Source organism: Bufo gargarizans, chromosome 2 (genome assembly GCF_014858855.1).
Source record: "Bufo gargarizans isolate SCDJY-AF-19 chromosome 2, ASM1485885v1, whole genome shotgun sequence".
Classification (NCBI taxonomy): Eukaryota; Metazoa; Chordata; class Amphibia; order Anura; family Bufonidae; genus Bufo; species Bufo gargarizans.
In genome coordinates this window covers 196,242,337-196,265,884 of record NC_058081.1, presented here as the reverse complement: position 1 = coordinate 196,265,884, position 23,548 = coordinate 196,242,337, and the positions used below count along the sequence as shown (strand labels likewise).

Here is a 23,548-nt window from a genome sequence, read left to right as displayed (position 1 = left end):
CACAGCTTTTTTTTTTATCTGTTTTTATGGGGGGGGGGGGGGGGGGGTTCAGATTCTCTTTGTTATGTTTAAGCATTAATGTGTTTTGCCCATCAATCCAATGTTCAGTGCTTTTGGGCCATCATATCCAGGTTTCCTAAAACAACGGTGACGCAATAAATACCAACCTCTATATTGAGCGGCCCCATATCGGAGACTGCGCTCTTGACAGGAGCCGGGAACGCGTCCCGGTTGCCTGGCAACCATGTCAACAGGACCGTGTATACCATAGCAAGGCACGACGCGGTGACATCATCTTTGCCACTTGCGTCACCACGAAACGGAAACACTACTGAAACAAAAAAACGGATCTGTTTAAAACGGACCGCAAAACCATAGGGTTGTGAGCAGGAGGCCTTAGCTATACCATAGGCTTAGTGCTTTGACTATTATAGCAGGAATTTAAGCCACACCATAGGCTTGGTTTTTGCAGAATATAGGTGCATTAATAGAATCTTCTGCTCATCAGTACCTATTTTTGAATCTCTCATGTTACGCCCAGCTCCCTTAGGTTTCCCCTGATGAGTCTTTTAAGTGAAACATGCATGTAGGGATTAACTAGGATAGGGCGAACTAAGGCCAGTCTTTTTAGGGAAAGGTTCTGGGCGGGGTTGCCCTTGTCAGGACGGGTGCTCTGTGGATAGGCCATAAGGGCCAGTGTAGCACCACCATTAGGGACAAGTAGTCCCAGTCCTTGTTCTGTTTGCAACCATTCTTTCTTCTCTGCATGGACATTTTATCCTGCCTCCTGGAACTCTACGATTGAGTGGTAGGACAAATGATTTTTCAATTTGAAGTGCCGCCTTGCACTATAATTCCTACTACTTAAAAAGCTTTGTTTTGTGATTATATATTTTGACAGAAGGTTTTTGTTTTCACTTGTTCATTTATATAATTTAACTTGAGGGCCATTTATTTTATAAGAGATCATTAAAAGTTACATTTTATACACATTTAGTGAATTTTGGATCACTTCAGTATAACTTTTCCCCAATTATTGGTGATCTGCTGTATATGTATTCCCCCCTTTTTTCTTTTGTCTATGAGCTCCAGTACAGCGGAGGGAACCCAGCCTAGCAAATCATTTATATGCTGCACATATCAGCGCGCTGTAGTTTAGGCCCCAATTTTGTTGGGAGAGTTTGTTTTTATAACTGGGGGGGAGAACACATATAATCCTGATATTACTATTAATTTTTAAAGTATTGTATGTACATATTCCACACAAAAAAATAAAAATAACCCGAAAACAGAAATGTTTTACCTGATATCCAGGAGTCACAGAGTACTGGACGCCCGTTGTGGGCTGCATGGCATCAGACTGTGATTCATAAGAAGGAGGGGCTGGAGCGAGAACACGGTGCTGGTGGGCAAATGGTTCAGTGATCCGCCGTGGCTGGGGTGGGTAGGGTGCTGGCTCTGGGTCATCCAGTCTCCGCTTCATCCTGAAAACATAGTCGGGTGCCAGTGATGTCCCTGCAGGTAGGTAAGAAGATTGTCATTATCGGAGCTGCAAATGTTAAGTTTAAAGTCCAGCTTAACTGTAAACCTGAATGAGATGTGATGGCCATCAACCCCAATACCCCCCCACCATCACACGTCTTAAAAAGGAAAGCATCCAGGAAGGTTTGTTGGATCATTCTGTGTCAAATCCAAGACTCGGACCGGAAACTGACTATGTTTGCAGTAGGGCAGGACAATTCATCAAAGCAACTCGATTCATTCATCCTTTTAGTGTCTGACGTTGACATTTTTTTTAATGTCATATTAGAGCAGGCGGTGTAGTCTTTACAGCCCTTGCTGCCTGTGCCACAGCGTGGGCATAAACTGAAGCGACCCAGCACAGGCTGCACCGGTATAGTGCTGCTGATCACTGCGGCATACTCTGGGTGTGAGGACAGACCAGAAGCTGAAGTTAAGGGTGTCACCAGGGATGTGCCCGTACCTATGCCGTGTAAGCGGCTGCCATTTCCCTCAGAAGTCGGTAAGGAATGTGTACTGTTTACTGTCAGCAGGGTTTCCTCCATTAGGGTCCACTCACCTGTCCGCATCCGTTCCGCAATTTTGCACACAGTGTTCTGTCTGAATCGGTAGTTCCATTCTGTGGCCCCACAAAAAAAAGAGAGCAGGACCTATTCTTGTCTGCAATCACAGACAAGAATAGATATTTCCATCATAGGACCGGCCATGTGCGCAAAATGCGGAACGCACATGGCCTGTGTCTGTTTGCGGACACAGGAATGGATCCTTAATCTCAGGCTCAGATGTGTGACTGAAAAGTCTGGACCCGCGGGTACAGCCTGTGTGTATGTGGCCTCTGGTATGAGGATCACCACTTGATGTAGTGCCTACAGCAGTGGACATGACCCCTTTCACACTCGCTTTTTGGTTTCCGTTTGCGAGATCCGTTCAGGGATCTCACAAGCGGTCCAAAACGGATCAGTTTTTTCCCAAATGCATTCTGAATGGAAAAGGATCCGCTCAGAATGCATCAGTTTGCCTCCGTTCTGTCTCCATTCCGCTTTGGAGGCGGACAGTCTGACGAAATTGAGCCAAATGGATCCGTCCTGGCACACAATGTAAGTCAACAGGGACAGATCCGTTTTCTCTGACATAATCTGGCACAATGGAAAACAGATCCTTCTCCCATTGACTTTCAATGGAGTTCAGGACAGCTCCGGCTTGGATATGTTACAGATAATACAACCGGATCGGAGTGTGAAAGTAGCCTTATGTGCAGCCCAGGCCCACTCATGGGGGAATCGAAATCACCAAATTGTATTTTTTTTTTTTTTTTACATTCTTATGAGAAATGCAGAACTAATAAGCAGTGAACCCTCCTCCAAGTACAGCAACTTATTTTAGCCATCCCCACTGACTTCAAAGGGGGGCTGTTACGTTTCTTCAAAGTGTCAACCTCTTTTACCAATTGAAGAAGATGTATGACTGTGCATAATCTATATGCATGTATAGTCTCTGCACATCTTGAGCTTGTATTCTTAGGAGATGTTGAGGGCCTCAGGTTATGCTCGGGAGAGTCTGAGGCAACTAAAGGGATGGCCAACGTTATAATAACGGGGATATTCTAGCAATATGCCTCCTTTGTGAGATATGGAAATACCCCTTAAAAAAAAATTTTAAGAATTGTTTGCAATACCATATTATGACAGCCATAATTTTTGTTATACTTCCTTCTACAGAGCTATGTAAAAGTAATTTTTCTTTTACTTTTTAATCACTTTTATTAAATGTTTTGGTAGGTGAAATGGTCAACGAATAGCAATGTGGCAGTTTGATTCCCCCCACCCTATTATAGTGCTTACTGTAAGGGTTCATTCACACGTTCACATCCGTTCCGCAATTTTGCAGAACGGGTGTGAATCTATTCATTTTCAATGGGGCCGAAAAAGATGCGGACAGCACCCAGTGTGCTGTCCGCATCACCGTTCCGCAGCCCCTCAAAAAAAATAAAAAAATAGAACATGTCCTATTCTTGTCTGCAGCCATGGACAAGAAAAGGCATTTCTATTATAGTGCCAGCCATGTGCAGTCCGCAAAATGCGGAAAACACACCGCTGATGTCTGTGTAAACAGTTGCGGACGTGTGAATGGACCCTTACAGTTCCTGCATATTCTGCAATGAGGTTTATTTTTCAGAGATGACGCATTCCCTTTAAATAAATAATGGGTGCGTGCTGCAGTGTATACACCATATATCATGTCTGTATAGCAGAATGTATGGGTGCATGCAGGGGCATAACTACCATAGTGGCAGACCATGCAACTGCTATGGGGCCCAGTTGGGATCATCTCCTCTTCTACTGGAGGTGAAAACTTGGTCAGGGCTCTAACCTCTAAAGAAATTACTTTTAGCAATCGAGGAAGTGGACAAAATGGCCCAAGGGCCATTCAAAGGGGTTTAGGCAGAAACCCTTCTGTCCTGTGGGGGGCCTGGTTTGATCCTTGCTATGGGGCCCTTACCTCTCTATGTACGCCACTGGGTGGTGCATGGAGCCCTTGCTGCAGCTGTGGCGCCTGAAATCAGTTCTTGGGGACAGAACTTAGGAAATCAGAAGGCTGCACGTGCTCTATTATATGCGTTTTATTTACAGGAATGTGTACAGTTCCTTTAAGCCCAAGCCAGGGCTTTACAATGGAAAGCGTGGGAGTCTTCACAAGGCTCCTGGCTCCTACGTTTTGTCACTCAAATGCCATGGTTGCACTTTTACATAACAGACATGAACTCTGCCACCGGATATAGGCTTTGTAAAACAGCAGACAACTGCCGGCTATGGTGATGGCTCAGTTCCCAAGATGGCTGAAGGTTTATGGACCTGATAAGCGATGAAGTAGTTAATATGCCGCTGTCCTAAAGACAGAAAATGGAGTCTATATTCGTTATTAGGAGGTGTTAATTTCACCACTTTCTGTTCTTAGGCTAGTTTCTGTCATTTGGGAAGTTTAACTTATGAAAACCGTACATTGGACTCAAGAGCAGCAAGTACACCAGCCTCATCAGGTCTACGAGATTTATTTAAAAAGGAATTTTTAATGGCTTCTGACATTACATTATTAATACCTGGCACTGTATGGCACGTTTACTAGTCATATTGCTAATATTTCTACTGACCCGTTGCGGCGCTGTGTCCTCGTTCTGTTTTGCCACCCTGTATGCTTATTAATAGCATCAGTACAGAGAGAAGGAGACGGCCACGTTGCTCAGTGGGCAGCAAATGAGAACGGGGGCACTGCGCTGCAAAGGAAAAGCGTATCAGTAAATAAATTAGCAATATGACATCTAGTAAACATGCCCTACAGTGCCAGGTCTATATATTGTAATGTCAGAAACCGTGAAAGGTCCTCCTTAATAAGGTTTGTGTTGTAAATCTGGTGACAGATCCCATAAAGGGCTGTTCACACTGAAAATTTTGATCTGCTGTGGTTGGTTCACTTCAGATGCCACAATAGTTCTGTTGCCACAAGTGGCAGCTGTCCGCACAACACACCAAGAGGAGACTGCGGTCTCAGCTTCTAACAGCCAGGTTGCAACCTGAAGTACTTCCTCCAACTGAAAACAATGGGAGGCAGACACCACGTGGCTGCAGCCCAAATTCTGCCACTGCTTCTGCGCCAAAATCTGCCATGTGAATGACCCCCTTAACCCTCATTCACATGTCAGTGTTCCAAGTACATGTTCTTCTCGGACAGCACACGTACCCGTTCCTTTTAATGCGTGTATTCACACATCGGTTGTTTTTACCATGGTCTGTAGGTCTGTGATTCAAGCATGGAAGCGTGCTCTATTTTGTCCGTGTTTGCGCACCCATCACGCACATTATGGTCTATGGGATGCCATCTGTGTTTCGTGGATCATTAGGAAGAGATGCTTTGAAAATTATTTTTCAGCTGCATAATGTCCATGAAACACAGATGACAGCAACCAAAAAATGGACGCACGGGTCCTTCATGGACATCACTGACCACCTTTTCACGGATTTGAGCAAGCTGAGGCTTAACAAGAAATAACTGTCCGGTTAGACGACCATGCTGGGGAAAAAAAAATATATATATCTGAAAGGAATGAAAAGTGGACGAATCGGGTTTTTGTTTAGGGTTTTTTTTACTTTATGGCATATTCACAACTCTCTTCATTCACTCCTACCAGAAGTTCCTACCAGTAGATAAAGCACGGTTGCATATTTTTGTAACTAAAATCTATGTTATAAGGAAATATCAAAGGTTTTGATCATGGGGGGGTTCTGAGTGCTGAGACCACCGATTGCTAAGACAAGGAGAAAGAAGCGCTCGAACAGAGCACCTTGTCTGCACTGCTTAAGAAGGGCTTAGTAGAAAGTCTATTGCGAGATTTATCAAATCTGGTACAAAGAACTGCTGGCTTAGTTGCCCATAGCAACCAATCAGATTCCACCTTTCATGTTCCAGTGAGGCTGTGAAAGATGAAAGGTGGAACACGATTGGTTGCTATGGGCAACTAAGCCAGTTCTACTTTACACCAGTATTGAAAGTAGAGCATGTCCATAGAAAAGCCGGAATTAGACTTACCGGTAATTCAATTTCCACGAGATCACCACGACGGCTACAAGGAGATTGACCCCTGACCTCTGTAGGGGCAGGAACAGAGAGAGGGTTTAAATCCCCCCCTCCCACCACCAGCACCAGTGTGTCCAAAATTACAGAGACAGAAAAAGGTGGTGAGAACAAACATAATAAACCAAGAGGGTATTACTTCATAACCTCCCAGGTAAGGCTAAAGGAAGGGTAGGGAATATATGTGCCGTCGTGGTGATCTCGTGGAAATTGAATTACCGGTAAGTCTAATTCCGGCTTTCCACTTCATCACCACGACGGCTACAAGGAGATATAAAAAATTATAGCTTAGGGGGGGACGACCGCCTGAAGGACTTTTCGTCCAAAAGACAAGTCTGAGCTAGATAGGTCTAACCTATAGTGTTTTGTAAAGGTGTGGATGTTAGACCACGTAGCGGCTTTACAAATGTCTTCAAGGGAAGCTCCGGCCCGTTCTGCCTGGGAGGAGGACATAGCCCGGGTAGAGTGAGCTCTTAAATTTGAGGGGCAAGACAGGTCTTGGGACTCGTAAGAAATGGAAATGGAGTCTTTTATCCACCGTGCTAGAGAGGATCTGGAGGCTTTTAGACCCTTATTCTTCCCCGAGAAGAGGACAAACAGGTTATTGGATCTACGGAAACCTTTTGACACTTCAAGATACCGTAAGACAGAGCGTCTTAAGTCTAGAGAGTGGAAGTTAGATTCCCTATCGTTAGAGGGATTATTGCAAAAGGAGGGTAAGACTATCTCCTGGTTTCGGTGGAAGTCCGATACTACCTTAGGCAAGAAACCCGGATCCAATTTAAGAATAATCCTATCATCGGTGATACGGAGATAGGGTTCCTGTATCGATAATGCTTGGATCTCGCCTACCCTTCTTGCGGACGTGATGGCCACCAAGAAAGCAGTTTTAAACGACAGATGTTTGATGGAACAATCAAATAGGGGTTCAAATGGAGCGAGAGTTAAGCCAGTGAGTACCACGTTAAGGTCCCAGCTGGGGATCCTAGATTTTAGAGAGGGACGTAGACGGGAGGCAGCTTTCATGAATCTCCTGATCCAGTGATGACTGGCTATATCTCGATCAAAGAAGCAGGCTAGTGCCGAGACCTGTACCTTTAGGGTAGAGGGTCTGAGACCTAGTTCAAGTCCCTGCTGGAGGAAGTCCAAGATCTTCAAGAAATTGGGCGGCTCTAAGTTTGGGGCCGGGTTCCCCATCCATGTACAGAATCTCTTCCAAATTTTTAGATAAATTGAGAAGGTAACCTTCTTCCTACTCGCTTTAAGGGTAGTTATCACTTGGTCCGAGAGCCCCTGTGACCTCAACTTCTGGACCTCAGGATCCAAGCTGACAACTTGAGGAAGCTTGGGTCTGGATGTAGTATTGGGCCTTGGTGAAGCAGGTCCCTCCTGGCAGGAAGAGGCCATGGGTCCTCTACTGATAGATTCCTTAGAGCAGGAAACCAGCTCCTCTTCGGCCAATAGGGAGCTATCAGGATTAGTGTCGTATCTTCTAGGTAGAGTTTCTGGATTATCCTGGGAAGTAGAGGCAATGGTGGGAACGCATAGCTGAGATCCCAGTCCCAACGAATTGTGAGCGCATCCAACGCCCAGGGATTGTCCCGTGGGTTTAACGAACAGAACGTTGGTACCTTTGCGTTTCTTTTGGATGCGAACAGATCCACCTGTGGAGTGCCCCATCTTTCTGCCAGTAGCTGGAACACTTCTGGATTCAAGGACCACTCTGTCTGGTCTATCGACTGGCGACTGAGATAGTCCGCTTCCACGTTCAGTATCCCTTTTAAGTGGATTGCGGAGATGGAATTCACGTGGGATTCTGCCCAGTTGAAGATCTTCTTTGTAATAGACATCAGTTTCTCCGATCTCGTGCCTCCCTGGTGAGATAGGTACGCCACCGTCGTCGTGTTGTCTGAAAGAATCTTTACGTGTTGACCCCTCAGAAGTATCTCTGCGGTTTTCAGGGCTTTCCAGACCGCTTCTAGTTCCCTGAAATTGGAGGACTGAGAGCGGATAGTTGGGGTCCAGGAACCTTGAAACCAACGGTCTCCCACTGTCGCTCCCCATCCTTTCTCGCTTGCGTCTGTAAGTACCTGAATGTAGGGGATTTTCTCCCAAACGACCCCCAAGGACAGATTGCTTGTGTTTTTCCACCAATCTAGGGAGGTTTTTACTGCCAGAGGGATCAGGACCTTCTGATCCAAGGAGGCCTGCTGTCTGTTCCAAGCTCTGAGGATCCACGACTGGAGGGATCTGAAGTGGGACTGGCTCCATGGGACGGACGTGATGCAGGACGAGAGAAGACCCAGGAGGCTCATAGCTTCTCTTATAGGACAGGACCTCCTGTGCTGGAATCGTCGGACCTTTAATTGAAGGTTTCTGACCTTGTCTGGCGGAAGGAAGGTATGTTGTGTTCGGGAATCCAGGATAACACCCAGGAACTGGATAGTGCTGGAGGGCACCAGGTTTGATTTCTTCAAGTTCACCAACCAACCCAGATCCTGAACGAGAGACAGAAAGGTTTGTAGGTCTCTTCTGAGTTCTTTCTCTGAATTGCCAATTAGGAGGAAATCGTCCAGGTACGGTATGATCACCAGTCCCTTGTGTCTCAAGAAGGCCATCATTTCGACTACCAGCTTTGTAAACACTCTGGGTGCAGATGATATCCCAAAGGGAAGGGCCGTAAACTGGTAGTGACGGGTTACCCTCTTGTGGTCCTGGATGGCGAACCTCAAGAACCTTTGTGACTCTGGATGAATTGGGACGTGATAGTATGCGTCCTGAAGGTCTACTGAGCACATCAGGGCATTCCTCTTTATCAACGGAATCAGGGATTTCAGGGATTCCATCCTGAACTTTCGATAGATGACAAATTTGTTCAGGGCTTTCAGATTTATGATTGTACGGAAAGAGCCTTCTTTTTTCTCTACCAAAAACAGGTTTGAGTAGAAACCTTGTTTTTGCTGTGTTGGCGGGACTTGTACTATTACGTCCGTTGCCAGAAGGCTTTGAATTCCTTCCAGAATCTTTCCGCGTACTTTGGGGGAATGTGGGTTGGTAACAATGAAGCGGTTTGGGGGAGATGAAGAGAGTTCGATCCGGTACCCGGATCTTATGATGTCCCGGACCCAAGGGTTCGGGGTAATGGACTCCCAAGGAGTCAGAAAATTCTTCAATCTCCCCCCCACTCTGACGTCATTGTTTATCCGAGGGTTTACTCTGGGAGGAGGAGGGGTTATTCCTACCCCTGCCCCCTTTGGGGTAACTCCAGCGTCCTGACTTCCCTTTACCCTTAAAGGGATTGTTCTGGCTAGTGGGGGCCCGAAAGGGATATTTCCTTTTGTAGGGTCTCTCTTCTGGGAATCCCTTTTTCTTGTCAGCCGCTTTCTCCAGGATACGGTCTAGGACGGAGCCAAAGACGTATTCCCCTGAGAACGGGATGGAGCAAAGCTTCATCTTTGATGTGTTGTCGCCCGACCAGCTTTTCATCCATAGGGCGCGACGGGCCGCATTGGAGAGTCCCGCGTCCTTTGCAGCGAATCTGACCGATTCCGCTGAGGTGTCAGCCATAAATGCTGTGGCGGATTTTAACAGGGGGAGGGATCTCAAGATCTCATCCCTAGGAGTATTATCTCTGATACGAGATTCCAGTTCCTCTAGCCACAGTTTCATGGATCTTGCAACTGAGGTAGCTGCGATGTTTGTTTTTAAGATAAGCGTCGCTGCTTCCCATGATTTTTTTAAGAGGCTATCTGCCTTCCTGTCCATGGGATCACGCAGTTGAGAGGTGTCTTCAAAGGGCAAGGCAGTCTTTTTATTGACCTTTGCGACCTGAATATCGATTTTCGGTGTTTCACTGAAGATTTTAACTTCGTCCGTGTCAAACAACAGCCGGTTTTTAAAGGACCTGGACACCCCCAACCTCTTTTCTGGGTTGGACCACTCGTCCAACACCATATCCCGTATGTTCTCATTGATTGGGAACACCCGGGTTTTTTTAACCCTGAGTCTCCCAAACATCTCATCCTGGACTGAGTGTGCTTTAGGGGTTTCTTCGACCCCCATAGTGGCCCGGACTGCCCTTAGCAGGTCTGGCATCTCGTCCAAGGAGAAGCAGAATCTTTGATCTGATTCTGAAGTCTCAAGATCAGAGGAGACCGCCTCGTCCTCCCGTGTTCTGGAGGACGAGGCCTCCTCCTCTATAATCTCTGGATCAGATAGGGAAGGGGATGGGCCCCTATGTCTTTTTGAAGGGGGTGCATCCCTAGGTAAAGGTATCTGGGATAAGGAGGTTTTAACTTCCTCATGGATCATGGACCTTAGATCTTTAAGGAAAGAAGGCTGTTCCTCGGCGATCACATTAGATATGCAGTCCTTACAAAGCTTTTTACGGTAGTCGTCCGGTAGCCGTTTGAGGCAGGACACACATTTGGACTGTTTTTTGATCCTTTTCTGAGCCTCCTTAGTGACCTGGGGAGAACAACCCTTATTAGCTATGGTAAGTACACATGCTAACAGCAGGTTATAGCCCCAAGCCAGAGATGTGGAGGAGGAGGAACAAGCAACCTGGTACAGTGTATAGACAAGTACAGGGTAAAGGAAGAAGCGCTTCCCCACAGGGGACTTACTACAGGCGGCACAGAAGGGTCTCCAGGGGAGCGGGGTTCAGCCGACATGACTGCACGCTGGCTCCGATGTACGCCGGTACACTGAGACATTCGGCGCTGCTGCGCGCGAAAATTTGACTCGGAGACGCTTCTGAATGACGTCACTTCCTTCGGCACCCGGAAGTGACGACGGCCGTTATCCTGAAGCGCTTAGGCGCGCACCCGGCGATAGCCAAACAGGCCCGGCGGGAGATCGCGACCGGGAGCAGGCTCACATATAATAATGGAGCGAGGCCTCCCTCCTTCGCCCCTGCCCAGCGTTAGTACGGAGACCGCAGGAGGGCAGGGGGAACACCCGGTAGGTGTCAGGAAGTTCCGCTTTCATCTTCATCTCCCCGCAGGGAGACTCTCTCTGCCCCTGTCCTCTGTAGGGACAGGAAACACTGGTGCTGGTGGTGGGAGGGGGGGATTTAAACCCTCTCTCTGTTCCTGCCCCTACAGAGGTCAGGGGTCAATCTCCTTGTAGCCGTCGTGGTGATGAAGTGGAAACATACTGTGAGAGGGGTCTGCCGAGCTGCTCAGAACTGGCTTGAAACTTTGTTGCTAGCAGGAAGACGGAGAGGCAGCTTGGCAGCATTTGTAGGGTTAATCCCTTCTCAGCCATTTAGGGCTGCATAAAATGACCAGAGGTGGTCAGGACTATGGAAACAGGTGCTATGCTACTGCCGAAATTCCCACTTGTTTCTAGGAGACTTGCAGACATGGCGCAGAACAGCCAATTTGGCCCGTTCATTATCTTGTCCAGCTCTGGTCGCTGCATACAGATGGTGTCCTCTTCTCATAGGACTAACCCTTTAAAAGGGGTTTTCTGAGATTTTTACACCGACGACCTATCCTCTGTATAGGTCATCCAGCAGTATCTGATCGGTGGGTGTGGGGGCGCTGGCAGTAGTCTCATGGCCTTCTCTGCTTTTTCTATGCCAAGTGAGGGTGCAGATGGGCCTTCTCCGTGCTTACCAACAAGCGCCGTGCATTGGATCGCCCTCCGCTCCTTCAACTCGATGGGGCTGAGGGTGATAACACAGCCGCTATACTATGTACGGCGATGTGCTTGGTACGCACAGAAGGCTGCGGCTCTCACAGGAGCCCCTGTGACTTCCCAAACAGCTGAACGACCCACCTATTACATATTCCAAGAGGATAGGTCATGAGCAGTAAACCCGTTTAAGCCATGCTGCTCGCAGATTGGTTCATTAGTTGTTCTTCAGTCAGGAGGGAAAATATAAATTTATGGAGGTAATGTCCAGTGATTTCAATGGGTAATAGGTAAGGCACCATGTTGTTCAAGAAAAAACCTTAAATGCTTGAAGAGTTGGTCGCAGAGGTAAAGTCCTTCAGCTTGTAAAACAACCAGAATACCTTCTCTCCCACATGATTTTAAATATACAATGTAATAACGAGAAATGTGATCTGCGTACCTGGAGTATCTCCTGCCAGCCCCTGAGCAGTCCATTTTTTTCTTTGTGATCTGACCCCCTGTATGTACTGTGGTTTGCCAACAGGGTGGTAAGCCATCTTTACTCCAGAAGTAGTTTTCATGATCGCTCCGACGCTGTCCAATCATCTCAGACAATGTCAGAGTGGGGACCTTGCAGGATCTAATATACCTCGTGAGACCAGGCATTGTGAAGACTTCATTCCGGGCACCATCACCTGTGTCTCGTGAGATATGTTCGCTCTTGGAAGACCACGCTCACCCAGACAGAGTGAACAAGAAGATGCCACCTCTGGAGAAAAGATGCACCTGACACCATGTTGGCAAACCACATCTCAGGAACAAGGGGTCAGATCAGAAGACACAAGAACAATACTCAGAGACCAACAGGAAATATGTTGGGTACACAGCATACATTGTGATAGGACCTCCTTAAAGGGGTTGTCACACTTTAGCAAATAGCATTTATCATGTAGAGAAAGTTAACACAAGGCACTTACTAGTTACTAATGTATTGTGATTGTCCATATTGCTTACTGGATTAATTTTTCCATCACATTATACACTGCTTGTTTCCATGGTTACAGACCACCCTGCAATCCAGCATTGGTGGTCGTGCTTGCACAATATAGGAAAAAACACTAGCACATCATGGTCTAGGCCACCAGAGAGGCTGGCACTTTTTCCTATGTTCCACCACTGATGAATTGCAGGGTGGTCTGTAACCATGGAAACCAGCAGTGTATAATGTGATGGAAAAATGAACTCAGAAAGCCAAGGAAGCAATATGGACAAGCACAATACATTAGTAAGTGGCTTATATAAGCTTTCTCTACATGATAATAGTCACTTACTGAAGTAAGAGAACCCATTTAAGAAAGCAGCACGCAACCAGAGTGGCAAAGACAACCATGCCACCGTCTGGAAAAATCTTACAAAAATACTTAAAATCTTAGGTTGCTCCTGAGTAAGGGTACTTTCATACTAGTGTTATTCCTTTCCGATATTGGAGTTCTGTCCTAGAGGCTCAATACCGGGAAAAGACTGATCAGTTTTATCCTAATGCACTCGGAATGGAGAGAAATCCATCCAGGATGTCTTCAGTTCAGTCCCTCTTAAGTTTTTTGGCCAGAGAAAATACTGCAGCATGCTACAGTATTTTCTCCGTCCAAAATTCCGGAACACTTGCCGGAATGTCGGATCCGGCATTATTTCCCACTGAAATGTATTAATGCCGGATCTGGCACCAAGTGTTCCGGAAAAACGGATCCGGTTGCGCAGACCTTTGAAAATGTGAAAAAAAATAAAAAAAAATACTGGATCCATTTTTCCAGATGACACCACAGAGATGGATCCGGTATTGCAATGCATTTGTGAGACAGCTTCGCATCTGGATCCGTCTACAAATGATATCCATTTGCATATCGGATTTCCAGATCCGGCAGGCAGTTCCGGAACTGCCTGCCGGAATCCAATAATGCAAGTGTGAAAGTACCCTAACAGAAGTAAAATTTGCAGAGAAAAAAAACATATATATGTCCCATTCTGCACTACAGACAGACTGACATACAGCCTCTATAACATGGAAATCCAGCAGGACCACGCATGTACTGAAATAAATCAGATTTTTTCCCCTCTTGTATGATGTGTTAAAGCAGTTTTAGGACTTCTGACACTCCCAACAACCAGCCGACTGTTCACTAGGCACAGCGCCACACACCTAGTAGTGGCTATACCTGGTATTGCAGCTTAGTTCTAATCACTTGAAAGGGACTTATCTGGGCTGCCCGGCACGCCCACTACTAAAAGTACAGAGCTTTGCCTTGTAAACAATGACGGGGATGTACAGGAGGGCCTTCAACTAGCTGCGAGGTGGGAGTGCCCACCAATCTAAAAAGGATAAGCCTTCCATTTAGCAGGAGACAGTCCTTTAGTTTTTTTTAGTAGCCACATTACAAGAATTTCTATAGGTATTAACAGGAGCTAGCCAGAAACGTAGAAACCAGCGCCAAAGCACAGTAATGGCTAACCTCCGGCACTCCAGCTTTGGTGAAACTACCACTCCCAGCATGCTCCATTAATTTCTAAGGAGCCAAGCAAGTGTGCATTTTGGGAGTTGTAGTTTTACCACAGGGAGTGCTGGAGGTTAGCCATCACAGGTCTAGGCACATTGAGATGTTAAAGGGATTCTGTCACCTCTTTTTACCCTATAGAGCTGCGGACATGCACAGCTAGATCGCCGCGAGCATGTCCGCAATATACCTGTCCCATAAAGCTGTGTCCTAAAATGATTTTAGAGATATGTAAATTACCCTGGTAAGGAGCCCAAGATCTGTACTAACCTTCCTGGTGCCCAGCCACGCCCCGCTGCGTCCTCCGAATCTCCTCCTTGCTCAGTTAGATTGCCCTAATCTCACTATGCAGTGCCGGCATAGTGTTCGTTCCCTGTGCTGGCATCAGCCTCAGGGTAGGAACTGCGCATGCGTGAGCTCGGGCACAGCAAGATTACAGCGATCTGACTTTGTGAGCAAGGAGGAGATTGCTGGTTACAGGCGGTGCTGGGCTCCTTATCAGGGGTATGTGGCTGGGCACCAAGAAGGTTAGTGCAGCCCCTTGGGCTCCTTACCAGGGTCATTTACATATCTATAAAATCTTTTTTTTTTAAACACCATAAAAGGACACAACTTAATGGGACAGGTATATTGCGGACATGCTAGCGGCGATCTAGCCGTGCATGTTCGCAGCTCTATAAGCTAAAACGAGGTGACACCATCAACCAGAGTGGGGCGTCCATGTGCAGCCTGGTCTAGCCATGGCCTGTACCCGCACCAACACTTCAGGAAACAGGTTGTCTGGTAAGAGACACTATTTCTATTACAGAACATACTGGAGAGGGCAGTCCTTGCTCAAAATTCTCCTCTGAAACCCAGAATGGTTCTCCCGTTGGAAAGCCTGGCTCTTCCATGCATTGCATGGGCACTGGATGGGTCATTTCCCTACAGGAGACAAGTGGAGAGGATACAGGGGGAGCGTTAGCAAAGTGGTGTAAAGTAGAACTGGCTTAGTTGCCTACAGCAACCAATCAGATTCCACCTTTCAGTTTCCAAAGGAGCTGTCAAAAATGAAAGGTGGAATCTGATTGGTTGCTATGGGCAGTTCAACTTTACACCAGTTTGATAACTCTCCCCCACAGTGCCAAGAAAGACCGTCACTTTCCCTGACTTGTGGATTGGTTAAAGGGGTTGTCCCACAGAAAATATTCTAGTTTTCAAACCAGCGCCTGGATTTGAACACTTTTGTAATTGCATGTAATTAAACATTTAGCATAGCCACTGAGTTATTCAATGTATCTGTATAGCGCCACCTGCTGTTTGTTTTCTTATTTCTTTGTCCTGCTCATGGAGAAGGCCGCTCATGCTCCGTTTTATCCATCAGCTGCCTTCTGAGCTGTGATGAGAGCTGAGACACACCCCCTAAGCTGTGATAGGGAGAGCTGAGACACACCCCCTGAGCTGTTATAGGGAGAGCTGAGACACACCCCCTGAGCTGCAGCAGAAAAGACCCTCCCCTTGAGCTGCCAGCTTGTTATAAATCTAGCAGAGCAATGAATGTGGAGATCTCTGGATCCATGTGAGGTACACGGCTGGTTCTAGCTTTGTTAGAAAGAGGTTGTGATGTACATATGATGTCCGATTTAAATTTTTTACATTAGTCATGGGACAACCCCTTTAATTATACAGCGTGACAGCCCGATCCCCTGCATCACAGCTTAAGACCAGTTTCAGCCGAGCGAGTACACTGCTTGAAACTCTCTCCATGTGACAGCGTGAATTCCCATAGTGAGCTCTGCTGCTCTGACTGGACCGCATGGCATTATAGTGATTTATAATGCTGTGTGTCTCTGCCTGACCTCAACTCTAAGGCCCCTTTCACACGGGCGAGTATTCTTTGCGGGTGCAATGCGTGAGGTGAACGCATTGCACCCGCACTGAATCCGTACCCATTTATTTCAATGGGACTGTGCAGATGAGCAATGTTTTTCACACATCACTTGTGCTTTGCGTGAAAAAATAAAAATAAATCGCAGCATGTTCTATATTCTACGTTTTTCATGCAACGCAGGCCCCATATAAAAAGAATGAGACTGTGTGAAAAATCGCATCCACGAGCAAGTGCGGATGCGGTGCGATTTTCACGCATGGTTGCTAAGCAGACAAGGGATGTATGACCCAGGACCCCCATTCACTTTATTATTTTCCACTATAACATTGTTATATTGGAAAATAATAGCATTCTTTAATTCAGAATGCTAAGTATAATGTCAATGGAGGGTTAAAAAATTATAAAAAATAATAATAATTAACTCACCTTATCCACTTGATCGCACAGCCAGGATCCTCTTTCTTCTTCTTGAAGGACCTGCAAAAGGACCTTGGCTGATGCCATCGCTCTCACCACGTGGTGAGCATGGAGACGTCATCGCAGGTCCTGCTGAATGAAGATAGAAGGTCCTTCTAACTTCATTCAGCAGGACCTGCGCTGACATCACCACGCGATGACATCAAAAGGTCCTTTTGCAGGTCCTTCAAGAAGAAGGAAGAAGACGATGCCGGCTGCGCAATCAAGTGGATGAGGAGAGTTAATTTTTTAACCCCTCAATCCACATTTTACTAAGCATTCTGTAATAAGAATGCTATTATTTTCCCTTATAACCATATTATAAGGGAAAATAATGACATCTACACAACACCAAACCCAAACCCTTGGGTCTGGGTTCCACATTCAGTTTTTTATCACGTGCGTGAACAAAGCATTGCACTCGTGCGGAAACAACGGAACACAATCGCATACAAAACTGACAGAACTTGCTTGCAAAAATCGCGTGTTTTTAACTGAACGCATCCGGACGTAATCGTCACGCTTGTGTGAAAGAGGCCTAACACTGCAGTCTTCCCTTACTCACCAAGCGCAGCGCCGTCCATTGTAAAAAGGCTGTGCTTGGTATTGCAGCTAAGCCAGTCACTTTAATGGAGCCGAGTTGCGCTCAGGTCATGTGACCAATGAACGTGCCGCCACTTGACCTAGGAAAAGCTGCGAGAGCGCGGCACTACTGTAAGAGTCTGTGTTTTGTCAAACAGCTAATTGGCGTCGGGTGTCAGACCCTCATTGATTCAGGACAGGCCATCGGTATAAAGGTCTCCCCTTTAAACCAGGAATACTCCCTGATCCTGCTGATTAAAGAGGTTATCCAGGAACGGATAATGATGACCTATCCTCACCCTGCACCCCCCACAATGAGCTGTATCAGGGGGCCACGCTCAGCCCCATTCACTTCCATGGGGCTGAGCTGTGCCTAGGTCATGTGACCAATGTACGGTGACATCACATGACCTCGGAAGAGCAACATCAGCACCTGATCAGCAGGGGTCCCGGATAGGATAGGTCATCAATATTAATTACTAGATAACCCCTTTACGATGATACCCGTTTTGTGAAAATCAGAGGCAACATTCAATAGAAGAAAACGTAGGCATTATGCAAATTAGGTTCTTAGTGCACCAAGGGCGGGTCACAGCCCTCAGTGCACTGGAGCATAAAGAATAAAAATCTATTTTCCCCAGGAACACTGTAATAGATTTTCACAAGACAGGTATCATTTTAAATCAGCAGGATCGACCCTACCAGGCAGTATGTCTGCTTTAATAGGGCTGATCCTGCTGACAGACTGGAAGCAGCGCTGGTGCAGAACTGGCATCCACTGGTTTAACTCTTTAGGTGCCTGATGGCAATAGTCTCAGAGGTGAAGCTCAGGATCTGATCACAAGCAGTCCTCAGCATGGCTCTCCCCTGTACCCCATGCTCCCGGTGACCCCGGGGCAGTGCCACCACACGACACATCGGATCCATGTAGCTCTACCGCTACCGGACTGCCGCCACCACCATCATCATCATCATACAAAAACGCTGCGATTTCCCAGCGGCGCCGCTGCCCGACCCTCAGCAAGGAACAGGTCAGAAGTGACCCCTCTGCCAGGACCAGCCCTGTGTCCGGGCAGCTGCCCCGGGAGCGCTCCCTGCACAGCCTATACAGCTCTCCCCAGGATTACCCGCTCTGTTCCGGGCTCCGGTAAGCGTCCGCCCGTTCTTCTCTGTCACAGGGGGGAAATCCCGCCTCCGACCCCTCTTACTAGACGCGACAGCTGATTGGACCTTCACAAACGTCTATCACATAAAGCAACCAATAGCCTGCACGGGCAAAACCACTTTTGAGGTGATAAGGGCGGGGCCACAGGCCAGGCCCCTAAGACAAAGCACTACCGAGCATGCGCGAACGGAAAATGGCCGTCAATGGAATGAAAAGCAGAATCCCGCCCACCCTTATACGTCCATCACTAACATGGCCACGCCCCTTTCCAGAGCTATTGGTTGCTATGCACAGAGCTGGGGACGGAGCTCAGTAGTGTGCAAGTGAAACCCTGAGCACCACGCCCCCTCCACAAGACACACCTCCTTATGTCGTGTTTACATGGTAAAAAAGGGAGCCCGGGCCGGAGAGCGGCAGTGGGTGGCTGCAGTCTGACTGTACGCATGCCATCCGGGCTGATGCTGGGCACAGAGCCGGCCAGCGCGTGGAGTGCGATCTGTCTGAGCCGCTCGTCTCATGGCTATAGGACCCCCTCGGGCACGATCAGGGTGACTTGAGGGTCACCGGGGGGGAAATCCTCCTGGGACCCGGGGCCACAGACACGCGCCGGTCCGCGCTGACAGTAGAGGACAGGTCCGGGCTCACAGAGCTCGGGTCATGTCATCACATCCAGGCGGCCGATCAGTACACAGACCGCGGGTGGGGGAGGGTCGGCGTAAAATGACAAGCCCAGAGCGGGACCCACAGCACGGGCATTTCTAGGTACACGTCGGGCGGCGAGCATCGGGGCTGATGCCAGCTGTGGGGCACACCGTGCGGCATACGGAGGCTCCTCACCCCGGGGAGCAGCCTCCGTCTCCACATGCCCATGTGCCGGAGCGCGCACAGCTGTTCTGCGGCCTCCACCTCAGCACAGGGTCCGTGGTGGGATACTCTCGGTGCCCCCATCATCGCCCGCCCCTTCTGCTATCCTGATCCTACATCAGCCCGGCCACCAGCTCACGGCTCCTCTCCTCACTCCCCAGCGCCTCCGCCACCAGGGCATTTGCCACCTTGCAGACCCCCATGAGGGTGCCCACCACTCGTGCTAGACCCGCCCTTCACCCACTCTTCCCTCCTACCCTCGTCCCGCACAGTCCTCCTTACCTCACTGTACGACCAGCCGCTCGGTTCCGGTCTCCGGTAAACGTCCACCCGTTTCTCTCTGTCACGGGGGAAATCCCGCCTCCGACACCCAGCACAGGGCGCCACCGTGCGCGACAGCTTATTGGTTACCTTCCAACGCCCATCAAAACCAGAAACCAATGAGTTATCGAGGCAAAGCGCTCAGCGACTGTGGGTGGGGACCTAAGCATTAGCCCCGCCCCCGAGCCTGAGCGCTAATAAGCAGGCGCGAGCGGAAAATGGCCGTCAATGGAATGAACAGGCAAGCCCCGCCCATCGTTCTACGTCTTTCAGGCACCATACACCGCCCCCTTGTAGCGCTATTGGCTGCCTTTCGGAGAGGTGGGCGTGGAATGTTACCAAGAAGACGAGGAAAGCAGAGGACACGCCCTCTCCCAGGGAGACACGCCCTCTCCAAGGGAGACACACCCTCTCCAAGGGAGACACGCCTCCGGGTGGTGTTTACCTGCTATAAGAAAGGAGTACAGGGAGAGAGAGCAGAGAAGGCTTCTGCTGGTGGAGGAGTGGGGAGGGTTGTGGTTACTATGGAGGAGGGCGGTTTGTGGGGAGTTCCGAGCTCAGAGTGGTAGTATGCCACTGTATGTGAGGCGGGTGTTCTGGGCACACTAGAGCGGAGGAACCACATAGGGGAGGGCTCAGAGCCCAGTCAGGGTGCTCATTTTGTCCTCATCACTAAGGGAAGGGCTCAAAGCCCGGTGCTAGGTTTGTCCTCTCCACTTAGGGTCTCGGAGCCCAGTCAGGGTGCTGGTTTTGTCGTCCCCACGTAGGGGAGGGCTCAGAGTCCTCATGTCCTCATTACTAAGGGGAGGGTTCAGAGCCCAGTCAGGGTGCTCATTTTGTCGTCGTCTCGTCGTCGTCCCCCCCCCCCCCCCCATGTAGGGGGGCTCAGAGCCCAGTCAGAGTTCTCATCACTAAGGGGAGTGCTCAGAGCCCAGTCAGGGTGCTCATTTTGTCCCCCCCCCCCCCTTCCATGTAGGGGGGCTCAGAGTCCTCATCCCTAAGGGGAGGGCTCAGAGCTTGGTCAGGGTGCTAGTTTTGCCCTCTTCATGTAGGGGGTCGCAGAGACCAGTCAGGGTGCTCATTATGTCCTGTCGTCGTCGCCCCCCCCCCCCCCCCCCCCCAGTCAGGGTCCTCATCACTAAGGGGAGGGCTCAGAGCCCGGTCAGGGTACTCATTATGTCCTGCCCCCCCATGAAGGGGAGGGCTCAGAGCCCAGTCAGGGTGCTCATTATGTCACCCCTCTTCCCCATTTAGGTGAGGGCTCAGAGCCCAGTCAGGGTGCTCATTATGCCCCCCACATGTAGGGGAGGGCTCAGAGCCCAGTCAGGGTCCTCATTTTGTCCTCACCACGTAGGGGGGCTCAGAGCCCAGTCAGAGTGCTCATTTTTAGTGTTGAGCAGCATAGGCAATATTTGTTTTTGTGATATTTTGGGAATTTTTTGCATAATATTCGCAATAAATTCTAGAATTCGTGATCTCCAGTCATTATTTTCATGATTGCGCAAAATCGGCACTAATGCACATATTTTGTGCTCAATACATGCAACTTTACATTTTATCAGGTCTCAGTAGATATTACTGATTGGTGCACTAAGTATTGTTGTGACATCACAGCACTATGTCTGTAGCATGTATGTATGGACAGCAGAACCTATCCCACTACCTAACACCCTGCACTGGGACCTATCAGCTCCCTTATATCAGGATATAACCTACACTGACTATCTCCCACTTACTAGTTGTATTATATATACAGTATATCCTCTCCTGGATCACATCATACCTCACAGACCGGACATTTAGCATCTCCCACCTCCTCGTCTCATTCCCTCTCTGTTGGTGTCCCGCAAGGCTCTGTCCTTGGACCCCTGCTCTTCTCTATCTACACCTTCGGACTGGGACAGCTCATGGGGTCCCATGGATTTCAGTATCACTTTTATGCTGACGACGCACAAATCTACCTCTCTGGCCCAGACATCACCACCTTACTATCCAGAATCCCACAATGCCTTTCTTCCATATCCTTCTTCTTCTCCTCTCACGTTCTAAAACTTAACATAGATAAAACAGAATTTATCATCTTTCCCCTATCTTGCTCAACCCCCCCCCCCAACAGACCTATCTATCATGATCAATGGCTGCACACGCTCCCTGCTGCCTTGGAGCGACCTTGGATTCTGCCCTCTCCTTCCGACTGCACATCCAAGCCCTTTCCACCACCTGCCACCTCCAACTCAAAAACATCTCCCTCATCGGCAGTTTCCTCAACTTTGAGTCTGCGAAAATGCTTGTACATGCCCTTATCATCTCCCGCCTAGACTACTGTAACATCTTCCTATGTAGCCTCCCATCTAGCACTCTCACACCCCTCCAACCTACTCTAAATCTGGCGCTGTGCGGCGACCGCCGGCGCCGCAGCACCGCACCAATAGGCAGCGGGACCCAGCAGCCAAACAACACCCCTGCTGTCTGGCAAAGCCACCCTGACACTGGGCCCCACCAGCACAGTACCAGAGTAACAATGGCTGCTGCACAGCACCACACCATGTGAACAGTTGTCAGAGCTCACCTTATGCTCTCAGGAACTCCAACTAAGAGGTGGCAGTAATTTATACACCATTATGCAGTCTCCTGCTGATTAAAATCACCTGGGCCGAATAGGGAGGAGTGCTGCTACCAGAGGGGGTGTGGGGGCGCTGTTTGACTGCTGGTGCGGCGCCGGTGGTGGCCACGCATCGCTGTGCCAAATTTAAAGTAGGATCCTTTTCAAATAGGCAACCTTATCGTGGTGAGTGGGCCTATGCTTTTTGATCAAATTGTATACTAATGCCTTATGTACAGCATGCAACATAGGGGTAAGTTGACTATAAATTGCGCTGAGAGGCGATGTTTATTATGCTGAGAATCAGTTATTAGATAAATGCATAGTATTAAGGATGTGCGATCCAGTTTCATTCTTATATTTTACAAGAAAGGAGGTTACTGATGAAAAAAATCCGAAATATTTGCGATTACGAATATATAGCACTATATTCTACATCTTTGTGAAGTCTTGAAGTGCTGATATTCACAATAAAAATTTGCAACTAGAATATTCACGATCAACACTACTCATTTTGTCCTCCCCACTTAGGGGAGGGCTCAGAGCCCAGTCAGGGTACTCATTATGTCCTCCCCATGTAAGGGAGGGCTCAGACCCCAGTCAATGTGCTCATTTTGTCCTCATCACTAAGAGCTCAGAGCCCGGTCAGGGTGCTAGTTTTGTCCTCTTAACGTAGGGGTTCTCGGAGCCCAGTCAGGATGCTTATTTTGTTGTTCCCACATAGGTGAGGGCTCAGGGTGCTTATTACTCCCTCCTCATGTTGCGGAGAAGCTCAGGGTCCAGCCAGGGTGCTCATTTTAGCCTCTTCACATAGGGGAGGGCTCAGAGCCCAGTCAGGATGCTCATTATAGCCTCATCACTAAGGGGAGGGCTCAGAGCCCGATGCTAGTTTTGTCCTCTCCACGTAGAGTGTCTCAGAGCTCAGTCAGGGTGGTCATTTTGTCCTCCCCCATGTAGGGGGGCTCAGAGCCCAGTCAGGGACCTCATCACTAAGGGTAGGGCTCAGAGCCCAGTCAGGGTGCTAGTTTTGCCCTCTTCATGTAGGGAGTTTCAGAGTCCAGTCAGGGTTCTCATTGTCCTCCCTGGGTAGGGGGGCTCAGCCCAGTCAGGGTGCTCTTTTTGTCCTCATTACTAAAGGGAGGGCTCACAGCCCAGTCAGGGTGGTAATTATGTCCTTCTCATGTAGGGGAGGGCTCAGGGCCCGGTCAGGGTGCTAGTTTTGTCCTCCCCACGTATGGGAGGGTTCAGGTCCCAGCCAGGGTGCTCAATATGTCCTCCCTGCTTAGGGGAGGGCTCAGAGCCCAGTCAGGGTGCTCATTATGTCCTCCCCATGTAGGGGGGGCTCAGAGCCCAGTCAGGGTGCTCTGAGC

The 23,548-nt window shown here is 48.6% G+C and overlaps 1 protein-coding gene across 1 annotated transcript in view; it reads right to left on the bottom strand.

The window, feature by feature from the left end:
* SIN3A (SIN3 transcription regulator family member A) overlaps positions 1-18,410 on the bottom strand; it is an 85,597-nt gene extending 67,187 nt beyond the window's left edge. Inside the window, 2 exon segments of the mRNA XM_044279859.1 lie at positions 1,304-1,515; positions 18,354-18,410. Coding sequence (XP_044135794.1) covers positions 1,304-1,483 — 180 coding nt within the window. The 5' untranslated portion in view covers positions 1,484-1,515; positions 18,354-18,410.
* Positions 18,411-23,548: the final 5,138 nt, after the last annotated feature.